This window comes from Hyperolius riggenbachi, chromosome 7, assembly GCF_040937935.1.
Source record: "Hyperolius riggenbachi isolate aHypRig1 chromosome 7, aHypRig1.pri, whole genome shotgun sequence".
Lineage (NCBI taxonomy): Eukaryota > Metazoa > Chordata > Amphibia > Anura > Hyperoliidae > Hyperolius > Hyperolius riggenbachi.
Window position 1 is genome coordinate 75,139,470 of NC_090652.1, and position 15,772 is coordinate 75,155,241.

General features: G+C 45.3%; 1 protein-coding gene across 1 annotated transcript in view; it reads left to right on the top strand.

Moving 5' to 3' along the window:
• The window catches only part of TGFB1I1 (transforming growth factor beta 1 induced transcript 1), a 49,103-nt gene that overhangs the window by 14,685 nt on the left and 18,646 nt on the right, over positions 1–15,772 (top strand). Inside the window, exons 5-8 of the mRNA XM_068244147.1 lie at positions 1,214–1,326; positions 1,427–1,490; positions 3,844–3,922; positions 5,821–6,114. Coding sequence (XP_068100248.1) covers positions 1,214–1,326; positions 1,427–1,490; positions 3,844–3,922; positions 5,821–6,114 — 550 coding nt within the window. The remainder of the gene's footprint in view (positions 1–1,213; positions 1,327–1,426; positions 1,491–3,843; positions 3,923–5,820; positions 6,115–15,772) is intronic.

Here is a 15,772-nt window from a genome sequence, read left to right on the forward strand (position 1 = left end):
TAGCCGAACTATGTTTTGTTTGTCATTTGGACTACATTTGCCTGCACCAAAATTACCCTCTGAGTGCCGCCATAGTTGTAATTTACATACCAGTTTAATGCCGGCACCCAAATGCCCTTTTCACCTGTCTCAAATCTTTGGAGGGTCTGCTAGCAGCAATATGGGACCAGTTCATGCTGTGAGAAGCATTAGGATCCAGAGGCTTCACTCTTGTAAGGTAAATATGTGATTTTGTACCCGAGCTTCAGCTCCTGTATACTTTAAAGAGGAGCTGTTAGGTATAAGGTCTCAGAGAAAATAAACACATATATCAGTAGCTAAAGATTGGCTGTACTTACATTACATATGCATTTCACAGTCCACGTTTGGATTTCACAGAATTTTTATATAGTATATGCAGAGAATGATGCTCCTGACAGCTCATGGCAGGTTCCATGTTTGTCTGTCTCCTATGAAGCCAAATGTGTCGTCATGTCCTGCCTGCTTCCTGATGATTCACTCACACAAAAGATCCGTAATGAATAACACTACTGTGCAGTGAATATTGATTAGCCATGTGGCTAGGAACAATAGCGGGCTCCTGCAATGTTCTCTGCCCGGAGATTTTTCACTGCTACTCGGTTGTAACATGAGCCTGTACTTTCTCACTAGCAGCCGAGGGGAGGACCCAAGCAGCCCCAGAATGCTTTGCAGTATGGTATGCGGTCTTTCGTCCTTTTGAGAGCTTAGGGTCTAACAGCTTTGCTGATAAGCACACATTAAAAGTAAGAGAGATTTTTAATTTCAGTATTGCCTTTTTGGCTTCCTTCTAAAATGTTTAACACAGGAGAATAGAGGTTTAAATTAGCTTTTGCAGCCTGACAGTTACTCTTTAAAGCAGAGTTCCCCAATCCTGTCCTCAAGGCCCACCAACAGTACGTTTTGCAGAAAACTACAAACATGCACAGGTGAGGTAATTAGTGTCTCAGCAGAGCTGATTAACTACCTCTGTGGATTTCCACAGAACATGCACTGTTGGTGGGCCTTGAGGACAGGGTTTTGGAACACTGCTTTAAAGGTATTTTATTGGTAAGGTCTGGAAATATCTCCTTGGAAAAATCACAGGAGAAAAGTTATTGGGATATGGGCCATAGTGATTTGCACCTTTATGAGCAGAGTCTTGGATGCTAGTTGGAGTCTTCCCTTGTGGTGAATCTGGTCTTCTCCCCCTCAGCACTGTGAAGAAGCATGGAACCCCATCTGCGCTGTCACCAGCTGTTGGCGGAGGATTATGTGAACTGGACCGCTTGCTCAATGAGCTGAACGCTACTCAGTTTAACATCACAGGTATGAAGAGTGCATTTTCAGCCCTGCATTGTTATCTCTCTTACCTTCGCCTCTCCTGCTGACACATCTTTCCTGTTGTTTTCCCATTCTTCTTTTCCAGATGAGATCATGTCCCAGTTTCCTCCGACAGATAATAAAGGGAAAGAGAAGCCAGAGGACAGGAGGTGGGGTGTACAGAGAATGGAAACATTCTTCTCATAACTTTGTTCTGTTACTTCAGATATACCGTCAAAAAGAAAGGTGGAGCAGCACTCACATAACAGCAACAAAGGGTCTGCAGGATCCACCAGGGACCTGGCTGCAGAAATAGTCTATGATCCGCACAACTCCTCTTAAGGCAGGGGTCACATTTGTCTTTCAGTTTCTACACTTTTCAGAAAACTGAAAGACAAGTGTGACCTCTACCTTACAACAGCTATTGTAATTTATAGAGAAAACTGACAAATTGCGCAAGATGTCAGTTTTTTTTCTGCGTGCGAAATCTGCATTCAAGTGTGACCTAGCTCATTGATTAACATGAGTTCTCAGTTGAAAACAGTTTTTCTGTGCAGAAAACGCGTACGAAAGCTCGGAATAATTTACTGAAACAATGTTAGAGACTCTGTAACAAAAAAACACCCCCTGGGGGATACTTACCTCTGGGGGGGGGAAGCCTTTGGATCCTAATGAGGCTTCCCCCATCCTCTTCACCATCCGAGATCAAACACCCTGGCAGCCCCTGAAAAATCAGCTGACAAGCTTGTCGGCTGTGGCGCCTGCAGTATTTACATTTCCGGTGCAGTGGTGGCTTTCCGAAGGGCTCCGGTGGAAATAACCAAGCCTGATCAGGTCCGCTCCACTGTGCCTGCGCTGAAGCTGAGTAGGTAAATATTTCCAACGCTGTTGTTTGGGGGCAGCCAGCGATGGATCCTGGAGGGTGACGAGGATGGGGGAAGCCTCATTAGGATCCATAGGCTTCCCCCGCTGAGGTAAGTATCCCCCGGGGGCGTTTTTTTTTTTTTTTTTTTTTTTTTTTTTTACAGATTCTCTTTAAAATCTCGTAGATGCTGTCAGACAGCTACAGCCCGCTGTTTTGTGCAAACAACAAGGCCTTTTTCAATCTGCCCACCAAATAGATAAATAGGAAATTGAGTTTTTAAAAAGACAACTGACGTGAGAGGAATGTGAAGGCTGCCTTATATATTTCCTGTTAAGCAATACCAGTTGCCTGGCAGCCCACTGATATATTTGGCTGCAGTACTGTCTGGATAACACCAGAAACAAGCATGTACCTAAACTTGTCAGATGTGACAGTAATGTCAGAAACACCTGATCTGCTGCATGCTTGTTCAGGGTCTGTGAGGTATTTGAGGCAGAGGATCAGCAGGATAGCCAGACAACTGGTATTGCTTAAAAGGAAATAAATATGGCCACCTCCATATCCCTCTCGCTTCAGTTGTCTATACCTGGGGTATGTTCATAATGGATCCACATAGCCTTGTGCATTGTGTCCTTATGCCCCCTGGTCCCCCTAATCACATTTTGAAAAATGTGACTTTCCGCAAAGTTAATGTTTCAGACAGGAAGAGGCAGGCTTGCAGGAATGTTCCCTCCTACTACTCGCCCATTCCTTTCTCTTCCCCTCCCTGTTCTCTCCCCTTAAAGGGGACCTAAACTTAGAGGGATATGGATGTTTCCATTTAAACAATACCAGTTGCCTGACTGTCCTGCTGATCTCTTTGGCTGTAGTAGTGGCTGAATCACAGACCTGAAACAAGCATGCAGCTAATCCAGTCTGACTTCAGTCAGAGCACCTGATCTGCATGCTTGTTCAGGGGCTGTGGCTGAAAGTGTTAGAGACAGGATCAGCAGGAGAGTCAGGCAACTGGTATTATTTTAAAAGGAAAAATCCATATCCTTCTCAGTTTAGGTTCCCTTTAAGGAGCAGGGGGAACGAGGAGAGTAACGTACCAGCATGAACATACTTCAGTGCTGGGCTGGATTTAGCACTAGGCGTGAGCCTAAAGGGGCCAGTGTGCTGAGGTGTGGCTGGCAAGGGTTCTTGAACCCACACTTACCACCCTGGAGACATGGGTGAGTTGGATGGACAGTTCCAACCAGACCACCCATCCAGCTCTATGCTCCAGGGGTCGCAACAACAGCGTGGCTCCTGGATGGTGAGAATGGGCAATCTAAGCAGGGAAATGGAGAAACAGGTGACCTCCAAGTCAAGAAACGGGGCAGTCAGTGGGTGAACCTCTGCTCACGTTGGGTGGAAGGCGGAGTCTGGGGCGCCAGAACTTCTGTGCCTAGAGGCTCCAGGCAAAGAAACGTGGGCTGTTTGCAGGTGAACCAGCATTCGCATCAGGATTTAAGGGGTGTCAAGGTTGGCTTTTTGATGCACCAGAACTTCTGTGCCTAGAGGCTCTCGAGATGTCAGTTCAGTCCTGCATGCCATGCAGAGTGGAACAAATAGGATTTGGCACAGAGGGGGTAGAGGAATGAGGTATTGCCTGACCCCAGCCATCTCTCTTTCAGGGTCCTCTCGGCCTCCTCCGCCACGCTGGAGCTGGACAGACTGATGGCTTCTCTGTCAGATTTCCACAAACAAAACACGGTGAGGAATGTTTGTAGTCATTGCCATCTCCAGCTAGAAGATTGTGTGAAATGAGGAGAGTGTGGAGGCAACCATTGCTGACGTCTAAGGATGGAACTTGCCTGGCTCTGTTGCTTTTCCTCTTTCTCTATCACACGGCTCAGTAATCCCCAATGAGTATATGGATCAGCTGACTGTGCTGTGTGGTGGGGATCATCTGGCTCCATCCTTGTTCCAGGTGTGAACCATTGAGTGCATGATTGCTCCAAAGCCCCTATTCAATTCACTTTTTCTCCTGACTTTTCTCCCAGGTGATATTTTTATACAGTGTCAATAAAATGCCCTTTAGGCCCCCATCAAGCAAAACAATAAAATAATTTCAATAGAACTTTTTCACATACTTATTGGTACTTTTTAAATTGAAGAGTGCTGAAAAGTAATTTTAGGCTAGGTTCACCAAAGGCTTTGAGCCACATTCGACCCCACCCAGCACACTAAGAAATAACGTTTCCCACCCAGCACCCTGAGCCAGCACTGTCCACCCATTACCTTCTGAGACAGCACTTCTCCCAACCCACCCAACAGTTAGCTGCAGCCATGCACTTACTTTCACCCAGCACCCTGAGCCAACATTTCATCCCACCTACCACCCTGTGTCAGCACTACTTCCCAGCTACACACCCACTAATCCTTCACCCTGAGCCACCACTTCTTTTCACCCATCACCTTCATGAGCCTGCTTGTCTCCTCACCCAGCACCCTTAGCCAGCCTTCCTCCACACTACTTAGCATTCTCATCTAGACATCCTTTGCCACTTGCTAAAGGCCCCTAATCAACTCTAATTCCCTCCCTATGTTCATAGTTGACCCTGGTTCCCTCCCTTACCTGTCAGGACTACTAGTCAGTCCTGCATTTCTCCCCAATCACCCAGTGCTTTGAGTTACTTATCTTGCTGTCACTTATCTAGTATTTTTCTTCCTGTCACTTGCCTGTCAGTAGAATCTGACTGTCATTGGTGTTTGCTTCCTACTAGAATTTGCCTGTCACTAGAATCTGCTTGTAACTAGAGTACCTGGTAATGGGGAATCTGACTGTCACTGGGTGTGTGCCCATAAGTGGAATCTGGAATCTGTCCCGGTTATTGGTAATTAGGGATGAGGTAAAACTTACTTAAAGAGACTCTGTAACAAAAATTGCATCCTATTTTTTATCATCCTACAAGTTCCAAAAGCTATTCTAATGTGTTCTGGCTTACTGCAGCACTTTGTACTATCACAGTCTTTGTAATAAATCGACTTATCTCTCTCTTGTCAGACTTGTCAGCCTGTGTCTGGAAGGCTGCCAAGTTCTTCAGTGTTGTGGTTCTGCTATGAACTCCCCCTTCCAGGCCCCTCTATGAACACTGCCTGTGTGTTATTTAGATTAGAGCAGCTTCTCTCTTCTCTCTTATCTTTTACAAGCTGGATAAATCTTCCTCTGAGCTGGCTGGGCTTTCACATAGTGAGGAATTACAGACAAGGGCAAAGCTGTTTGCAGGAAGAAAAGAGCAGCCTGAAACTTCAGTGCATGAGATGCAGGGGGAAAGAAACACACAAATGATCTCTTGAGATTCAAAAGGAAGGCTGTATACAGCCTGCTTGTGTATGGATGTATTTTCTATGTGTGGACATACTGTACATCAACCTACTTCCTGTTTTGGTGGCCATTTTGTTTGTTTATAAACAAACTTTTTAAAACTGTTTTTAACCACTTTTAATGCGGCGGGGAGCGGCGAAATTGTGACAGAGGGGAATAGGAGATGTCCCCTAACGCACTGGTATGTTTACTTTTGTGCGATTTTAACAATACAGATTCTCTTTAAGTACAGCTATGTCACCATTACTGGCAACTGTAGTAGTAATCAGCATTCTACTTGCAGGCATCTCTTGTTCAACAAGAACCTACTCCTAGTTCTGGAGAAGCAGTTGTGGTAACACCTGAAATTCCCAGAGTTGAAGAGACACCTCAGGTTGGAAGAACAGAGGAACATCCTATGCCAGTGTCTCCTTCTGATCAGCCACAAGAGAGTGCCGGCACAAAGTGTTCAGAAAGCATCCCCAGAAGTGATCTTGACTCAATGATGGTAAAACTTCAGTCTGGACTGAAAGAACAAGGAATTGAAACTCAGAGCAAAGGATTTTGTCAGGGTTGCCAGCGGCCAATTGCTGGCCAGGTAAGTTTTATTTTTTCGGGCCATATGTTAGAACTGCATCACATATAGTACATTATTCACGTGTATGTAGAGACTGGTAGACTCTTGTAATAGGAAGGTATACATTTAGAGGTATCAAACAGGACTAAGAGGTTGATACAGCTTCTGTTCCTGCAGTGCATGGTATCTAATGCATCACCACCTGTGGCTTTATGTCTGTTTATTCACCATGATAGTTTTGTTTTGTTTTTTTAACATTGCCTGCTATCCACCAACCACTTGTAACGTCTACATTGCCTGCTATCCACCAGCCCTGACCTTCACCTGTAACATCAACATTGCCTGCTATTCACCAGCCCTGACCTTCACCTGTAACATCAACATTGCCTGTTATCCACCAGCCCTGACCTTCACCTGTAACATCAAAATTGCCTGCTATCCACCAGCCCTGACCTTCATCTGTAACATCAACATTGCCTGCTATCTACCAGCCCTGACATTCACCTGTAACATCAATATTGCCTGCTATCCACCAGGCCTGACCTTCACCTGTAACGTCAACATTTCCTGCTATCCTTCAGCCCTTAGCTTGTCCTATAACATCAACATTTCCTGCTACTCACCAGCCCTGACCTCAGCCTGAAACGTCAACATTGCCTGCTATCCATTAGCCCTGACCTTCACCTGTAACATTAACATTGCTCGGTATCCACAAGACTTTACCTTGACCTATAACATCAACATTGCCTGCTATCCACCAACCACTAGTAACATCTACATTACCTGCTATCCACCAGGCCTGACCGTCACCTGTAATGTCAACATTGTCTGCTATCCACCAGCCCTGACCTTCACCTGTAACGTCAACATTGCCTGCTATCCACCAGCCCTGACCTTTACATGTAACGTCAAAATTGCCTGCTATCCATTACCCCTGATCTTTGTCCAACAAGTCTGATCTTGGCCTGTGACCTCAGAATCACCTCTATCCAGAAGCTATGACCTCAGCCTGTGACCTCAACATTGCTCGCAATCTTCCCGCCCCGACCTCTGCCTATATCCCTGATTACACCAGTTATTGAAGCAACAGCTTTCCCTAAATTTCTACAAGACTCACCCATTCTTTCTAATCTTCAGTGATGGGAGCCTGAGGCTGAAGACGTGGCAGTCCTCAGTAGTAAGTGTGGTGCCCTCTAGTGGTCCCAGTCATCATCTAAGAGTACCAGCCCATTTTCCCGTGTACAATGCTCTGGTAAGGACTAGGGGGTCTTAGACTTTGGGACTTATGTGAGTCTTCATCACCAGCAGAGATGGTTAATGAGATGCTACAAATTTCAGGTGGTATGCAAATTTAATGCCAATTGTATGTGGCTTGGCATAGGGCCAAGAAAACCACAATTCATGAGCCCATTCCCAAGCTGCATAGAAGTTGCGTTTAATTTGAATGCATGTCAGAATTATTAGCATTTCAATTACCAACTCTAATCAGCAGCAGGTGTTGACTCACCTAGTACAGGTATATCAAGTCCTTACACGTGTCCTGGATCATGAGAAGCATGAAAAGAGACTGAGTGGAGAGAGCCTCAAAGTCTCATGCTTGTGTGGCAGGTAGAACGATCTACCATATATATGTATTTAGTATTATCGAAAGAGAGGTGCCAGTGTAGGATAAAATGTATTAAAAACTGTTTAAAAAGGGAGGCAGTGGTAAACTTGCCCTCCCCATTGAAGACTAGATATGACAATGTCAGAGACAAATCAATATTTGTTGATCGCTTGAATATTACTGCAACGTGTTTCACGGGTCTGTAGTCCGCTTCATCAGGCAATTGCAGCATTATTGGAGTGATCAATAAATATTTGTTATCCGACATTGTCATGTATAGTCTTCAATGGGGAGGTAAGTCCACCACTGCCTCACTTTTTAAATGTTTTAAAATTTATTTTATTCTATACCGGCGCCTCTGTTTTGACAAAACTGTAGCTATCCACCCTGGTGGAGGGGTGTCACCCCATCTTCCGCAGAGAGCGATTTCTTAACCTGAGTGGGTACAGGTCAGTTTCCTCATCAGCCATTAAAGTGCTTACTTAGAAGGCATCCCGCCTTTGTGAGTAGCTTTTTTAAACTTTCATTGTTTCAATACCCGACTTACTACACTATAGTGGGCTCTAGGGCTGCACGATTTTAGGTAAAAATTGAAATTGCAATTTTTATCTCAGTAATTGCGATTTCGATTTTTTTCACGATTTTTTTTCGCTACACTGCATTACATTACATAAACCCCCCTCCCCCTCCCAGCTACAGTAACTAACCACTACAGTTATATTACATGATATCTCACCAGCCTGGGTTGCAGTAGCTGGGTGCTGTCTGGGGGTCCAGGCTGGTCCAAATGTTCCCAATGAGGTGCGCAGTGGGGCGGCAGCAGCAGCGTGATCCATGGTGGCTCCAAGCGGCAATAGCCGCGGTAATGATCCACAATGTGGCCCTTTGATCATACCCGGTTACCGGCATTAGCCCAGCAGCAGCGTGATCCATGGTGACTCCAAGCGGCAATGGCCGCGGTAATGATCCACAATGTGGCCCTTTGATCATACCCGGTTACCGGCATTAGCCCAGCAGCAGCGTGATCCATGGTGACTCCAAGCGGCAATGGCCGCGGTAATGATCCACAATGTGGCCCTTTGATCATACCCGGTTACCGGCATTAGCCCAGCAGCAGCGTGATCCCCAGCCGGTGGTTCCAAGTGGGATAGAAGTAGCCGCTGTAATTATCCTCCCCGCTGGCCCTTTCATCTCCTTCTTTGATCATGGGAGGCATCAGCACGATCCCGCCAGACACATGCATAAGATTGCTGCTGATTGGGCAGAAGCTGCGTACAGCTCCGCCTACCGCCTGTTAGCACATGCTGCGGGTCATGGGGTGACACAAGTGAACTAGGAAGTACGGAAGCCCCTGAGGACTCTGCCGCTATAGCGGCTATCTCAGCCGCTATAGCGGCAGAGTCCTCAGGGGCTTCCGTACTTCCTATAGCGGCAGAGTCCTCCCTCCAGACTTCCTAGTTCACTTGTGTCACCCTATGACCCGCAGCATGCGCTAACTGGCGGTAGGCGGAGCTGTACGCAGCTTCTGCCCAATCAGCAGCAATCTTATGCATGACAGCTGTGGATCCGCCCCCAGCCTCCCTCCGCATTCAGAATTTAATGCATTAGGAAGGGCAGAGCCGTACGGGCAGGCGAAACCGTGATTCACAAAAAACTGACGATCAGAAGATCATCTTCTAATGAATCGCGGTTTCAATTTAAAACCGAAAAACCGTGCAGCCCTAGTGGGCTCTCGACTGTTCCCCTTTTCTGTCTTACATTTATATTTAGGGTTGTGTTGGGCAAGTCTTCCCAACCTTGTCCTCTTGTCAGGGCCGGATTTACAACTTTGGAGCCTGTAGGCACAGGCATTCTGGCGCCCTTAACTCCGCCCCTCAAAACAGACCTCACCCCAAGTAAAAATTTTCTGAATTCTAATTCCTGCTTTATGTCACTAAGGACCCAGACATATCAACACGTTTTGCAGGTCGTTTTTTAAAAAAACACCTCCACTGACTTACCGTACATTAAAATCGCCGCAATTGCAATTTTTCAAAAAATTTAGATTTTTACCACAATTTTGATGTTGGAGGTGTTTCTTAAAAAATGAAAACTACCTGCAAAATGCTTTTTGGTGTGTCAGGGCCCTAACTGTCCTTAGAATCTTACACTCTAATCACCGTCTCATGTCATTCTTAGTGACATGAGACTAGGATTAGACTGTAAGCTCCTGAGGTCAGTAATAAGAGGTGAAAATTAAACTGCTCCTGAGGGCAGTTAGTGGTGTGTACACACACCCCTAGTCATCTGACACACACACATACACTACTCTACACACACGAACGCATACTGTGGGATGCAGATAGCAGCACTTACCCACCCTGGGATGCACATGTCCAGTGTCCCAATGTCCTCCTTCCGTTGCATTTTATTTATTTATTTAATGTATTTATAAAGCGCCAACATATTACGCAGCGCTGGACAATAAATACGAATGCAGCTCACATGAATGTCCCCCTGGTTACTGCGGTCCTCCGCTCCTTCCATGGCAGTGCGGCCTACTGGCTGCTGCGCTTCGTTCCTTCTGCAGAAAGTGTCCCCATGCTGTGACATGATGCGGTCTGCTCCTCTCCCTCCCTCCAATAAAGTATACAGGCAGCGGCACTTGCTTCTGCCCCGCTGGTGGCGGCTATGGTCTGCACAATACCGACAGCGTACTTCTGTTTTGTGTCTTTAAGGGACCTCGCTTGATGAGGTCATCAACCAAGGACCCGTCCCTTACCATACAGAACTACGCTTTCGGTATTGTGCAGACCATAGCCGCCCACAGCAGGGCGGAAGCAAGTGCCGCTGCCTGTATACTTTTTTTTTTTTTCATTGACCAAAAGTTTTATTGAAATACAAAAACAAGGGTGGTACAAAAGGGTACAGTGTAAAGTCTTTGCATAGGATTGGACAGTAAATATGTATTACAAGCAGTATAAGAGTAGTATTTATACACTAGTACTACTAGTGTATAAATACTACTCTTATACTGCTTGTAATACATATTTACTGTCCAATCCTATACAAAGACTTTACACTGTACCCTTTTGTACCACCCTTGTTTTTGTATTTCAATAAAACTTTTGGTCAATGAAAAAAAAAAAAAGTATACAGGCACTACTGGTCTAGTACCATTATATCCATGACATTTGTAGAGAATATGGAAGGGGGAAGGGAGGTAAGGAAAAGGATAAAGAACATTAGGAAAGGGCATCCAAACATAGGTATAAGCGTGGAAAGAGAGGGGGGAGGATGGGGAAGGGGACAGGGAAGAGATATCCGAGTAATTAGAGATCGTAATAATAAGAGAGCAAGCAATGGCCTAAACGTTTGTGAATTACACTGTGTTAAGTGCATGGGTTGTCGGTCCAGCGGTCCCAGATCTTGTTAACCACTTGAGGACCTAGGGCTTTCTACCCCTTAAGGACCGGCCACTTTTTTTCCATTCAGACCACTGCAGCTTTCACGGTTTATTGCTCGCTCATACAACCTACCACCTAAATGAATTTTGGCTCCTTTTCTTGTCACTAATAAAGCTTTCTTTTGGTGCTATTTGATTGCTCCTGCGATTTTTACTTTTTATTATATTCATCAAAAAAGACATGAATTTTGGCAAAAAAATGATTTTTTTAACTTTCTGTGCTGACATTTTTCAAATAAAGTAAAATTTCTGTATACATGCAGCGCGAAAAATGTGGACAAACATGTTTTTGATTAAAAAAAACCCCATTCAGTGTATATTTATTGGTTTGGGTAAAAGTTATAGCGTTTACAAACTATGGTGCAAAAAGTGAATTTTCCCATTTTCAAGCATCTCTGACTTTTCTGACCCCCTGTCATGTTTCATGAGGGGCTAGAATTCCAGGATAGTATAAATACCCCCCAAATGACCCCATTTTGGAAAGAAGACATCCCAAAGTATTCACTGAGAGGCATAGTGAGTTCATAGAAGATATTATTTTTTGTCACAAGTAAGCGGAAAATGACACTTTGTGAGAAAAAAAAAAAAAAAAGTTTCCATTTCTTCTAACTTGCGACAAAAAAAAATGAAATCTGCCACGGACTCACCATGCCCCTCTCTGAATACCTTGAAGGGTCTACTTTCCAAAATGGGATCATTTGTGGGGTGTGTTTACTGTCCTGACATTTTGGGGGGTGCTAAATTGTAAGCACCCCTGTAAAGCCTAAAGGTGCTCATTGGACTTTGGACCCCTTAGCGCACTTAGGCTGCAAAAAAGTGCCACACATGTGGTATTGCCGTACTCAGGAGAAGTAGTATAATGTGTTTTGGGGTGTATTTTTACACATACCCATGCTGGGTGGGAGAAATATCTCTGTAAATGACAATTTGTTAATTTTTTTTACACACAATTGTCCATTTACAGAGATATTTCTCCCACTCAGCATGGGTATGTGTAAAAATACACCACAAAACACATTATACTACTTCTCCTGAGTACGGCGATACCACATGTGTGGCACTTTTTTGCACCCTAACTGCGCTAAAGGGCCCAAAGTCCAATGAGTACCTTTAGGATTTCACAGGTCATTTTGAGAAATTTCGTTTCAAGACTACTCCTCACGGTTTAGGGCCCCTAAAATGCCAGGGCAGTATAGGAACCCCACAAATGACCCCATTTTAGAAAGAAGACACCCCAAGGTATTCCGTTAGGAGTATGGTGAGTTCATAGAAGATTTTATTGTTTGTCAAAAGTTAGCGGAAAATGACACTTTGTGAAAAAACACAATTAAAATCAATTTCCGCTAACTTTTGACAAAAAATAAAATCTTCTATGAACTCACCATACTCCTAACGGAAAACCTTGGGGTGTCTTCTTTCTAAAATGGGGTCATTTGTGGGGTTCCTATACTGCCCTGGCATTTTAGGGGCCCTAAACCGTGAGGAGTAGTCTTGAAACGAAATTTCTCAAAATGACCTGTGAAATCCTAAAGGTACTCATTGGACTTTGGGCCCTTTAGCGCAGTTAGGGTGCAAAAAAGTGCCACACATGTGGTATCGCCATACTCGGGAGAAGTAGTACAATGTGTTTTGGGGTGTATTTTTACACATACCCATGCTGGGTGGCATAAATACCTCTGTAAATGGACAATTGTGTGTAAAAAAATCAAAAGATTGTCATTTACAGAGGTATTTCTCCCACCCAGCATGGGTATGTGTAAAAATACACCCCAAAACACATTGTACTACTTCTCCCGAGTACGGCGATACCACATGTGTGGCACTTTTTTGCACCCTAACTGCACTAAGGGGCCCAAAGTCCAATGAGTACCTTTAGGATTTCACAGGTCATTTTTGTTTCAAGACTACTCCTCACGGTTTAGGGCCCCTAAAATGCCAGGGCAGTATAGGAACCCCACTAATGACCCCATTTTAGAAAGAAGACACCCCAAGGTATTCTGTTAGGAGTATGGTGAGTTCATAGAAGTTTTTATTTTTTTGTCACAAGTTAGCGGAAATTGATTTTAATAGTTTTTTTTCACAAAGTGTCATTTTCCGCTAACTTGTGACAAAAAATAAAATCTTCTATGAACTCACCATACTCCGTACGGAATACCTTTGGGTGTCTTCTTTCTAGAATGGGGTCATTTGTGGGGTTCCTATACTGCCCTGGCATTTTAGGGGCCCTAAACCGTGAGGAGTAGTCTTGAAACCAAATGTCGCAAAATGACCTGTGAAATCCTAAAGGTACTCATTGGACTTTGGGCCCCTTAGCGTACTTAGGGTGTAAAAAAGTGCCACACATGTGGTACCGCTGTACTCAGGAGAAGTAGTATAATGCGTTTTGGGGTGTATTTTTACACATACCCATGCTAAGTGGGAGAAATATCTCTGTAAATGACAATTGTTTGATTTTTTTACACACAATTGTCCATTTACATAGAAATTTCTCCCACCCAGCATGGGTATGTGTAAAAATACACCCCAAAACACATTATACTACTTTTCCTGAGTACGGCGGTACCACATGTGTGACACTTTTTTGCAGCCTAGGTGCGCTAAGGGGCCCAACGTCCTATTCACAGGTCATTTTGAAGCATTTGTTTTCTAGACTACTCCTCGCGGTTTAGGGCCCCTAAAATGCCAGGGCAGTATAGGAACCCCACAAGTGACCCCATTTTAGAAAGAAGACACCCCAAGGTATTCCGTTAGGTGTATGGCGAGTTCATAGAAGATTTTATTTTTTGTCACAAGTTAGTGAAAAATGACACTTTGTGAAAAAAAAACAATAAAAATTAATTTCCGCTAACTTTTGACAAAAAATAAAATCTTCTATGAACTCGTCATACACCTAACAGAATACCTTGGGGTGTCTTCTTTTCTAAAATGGGGTCACTTGTGGGGTTCCTATACCGCCCTGGCATTTTACAGGCCCAAAACCGTGAGTAGTCTGGAAACCAAATGTCTCAAAATGACTGTTCAGGGGTATAAGCATCTGCAAATTTTGATGACAGGTGGTCTATGAGGGGGCGAATTTTGTGGAACCGGTCATAAGCAGGGTGGCCTTTTAGATGACAGGTTGTATTGGGCCTGATCTGATGGATAGGAGTGCTAGGGGGGTGACAGGAGGTGATTGATGGGTGTCTCAGGGGGTGGTTAGAGGGGAAAATAGATGCAATCAATGCACTGGGGAGGTGATCGGAAGGGGGTCTGAGGGTTTGGCCGAGTGATCAGGAGCCCACACGGGGCAAATTGGGGCCTGATCTGATGGGTAGGTGTGCTAGGGGGTGACAGGAGGTGATTGATGGGTGTCTCAAGGTGTGATTAGAGGGGGGAATAGATGCAAGCAATGCACTGGCGAGGTGATCAGGGCTGGGGTCTGAGGGCATTCTGAGGGTGTGGGCGGGTGATTGAGTGCCCTAGGGGCAGATAGGGGTCTAATCTGATAGGTAGCAGTGACAGGGGGTGATTGATGGGTAATTAGTGGGTGTTTAGGGTAGAGAATAGATGGAAACACTGCGCTTGGGTGGTGATCTGATGTCGGATCTGCGGGCGATCTATTGGTGTGGGTGGGTGATCAGTTTGCCCGCAAGGGGCAGGTTAGGGGCTGATTGATGGGTGGCAGTGACAGCGGGTGATTGATGGGTGGCAGTGACAGGGGGTGATTGATGGGTGGCAGTGACAGGGGGTGATTGATGGGTGATAGGTGATTGGCAGGTGATTGACAGGTGATCAGTGGGTTATTACAGGGAAGGACAGATGTAAATATTGCACTGGCGAATTGATAAGGGGGGGTCTGAGGGCAATCTGAGCGTGTAGGCGGGTGATTGGGTGCCCGCAAGGGGCAGATTAGGGTCTGATCTGATGGGTAACAGTGACAGGTGGTGATAGGGGGTGATTGATGGGTGATTGATGGGTAATTAGTGGGTGTTTAGAGGAGAGAATAGATGTAAATGCTGCGCTTGGGTGGTGATCTGATGTCGGATCTGCGGGCGATCTATTTGTGTGGGTGGGTGATCAGATTGCCAGCAAGGGGCAGGTTAGGGGCTGATTGTTGGGTGGCAGTGACAGGGGGTGATTGATGGGTGATAGGTGATTGGCAGGTTATTGACAGGTGATCAGTGGGTTATTACAGGGAAGGACAGATGTAATTAATGCACTGGCGAATTGATAAGGGGGGGGGGGTCTTAGGGCAATCTGAGCGTGTGGGCGGGTGATTGGGTGCCCGCAAGGGGCAGATTAGGGTCTGATCTGATAGGTAACAGTGACAGGTGGTGATAGGGGGTGATTGATGGGTGATTGATGGGTAATTAGTGGGTGTTTAGAGAAGATAACAGATGTAAACGATACATTTGGGAGGTAATCTGACGGCGGGTTTGCGGGCGATCTAATGGTGTGGGTGGGTGATCAGATTGCCCGCAAGGGGCAGGTTAGGGGCTGATTGATGGGTGGCAGTGACAGGGGGTGACAGGGGGTGATTGATGGGTGATAGGTGATTGGCAGGTGATTGACAGGTGATCAGTGGGTTATTACAGGGAAGAACAGATGTAATTAATGCACTGGTGAATTGATAAGGGGGGGTCAGAGGG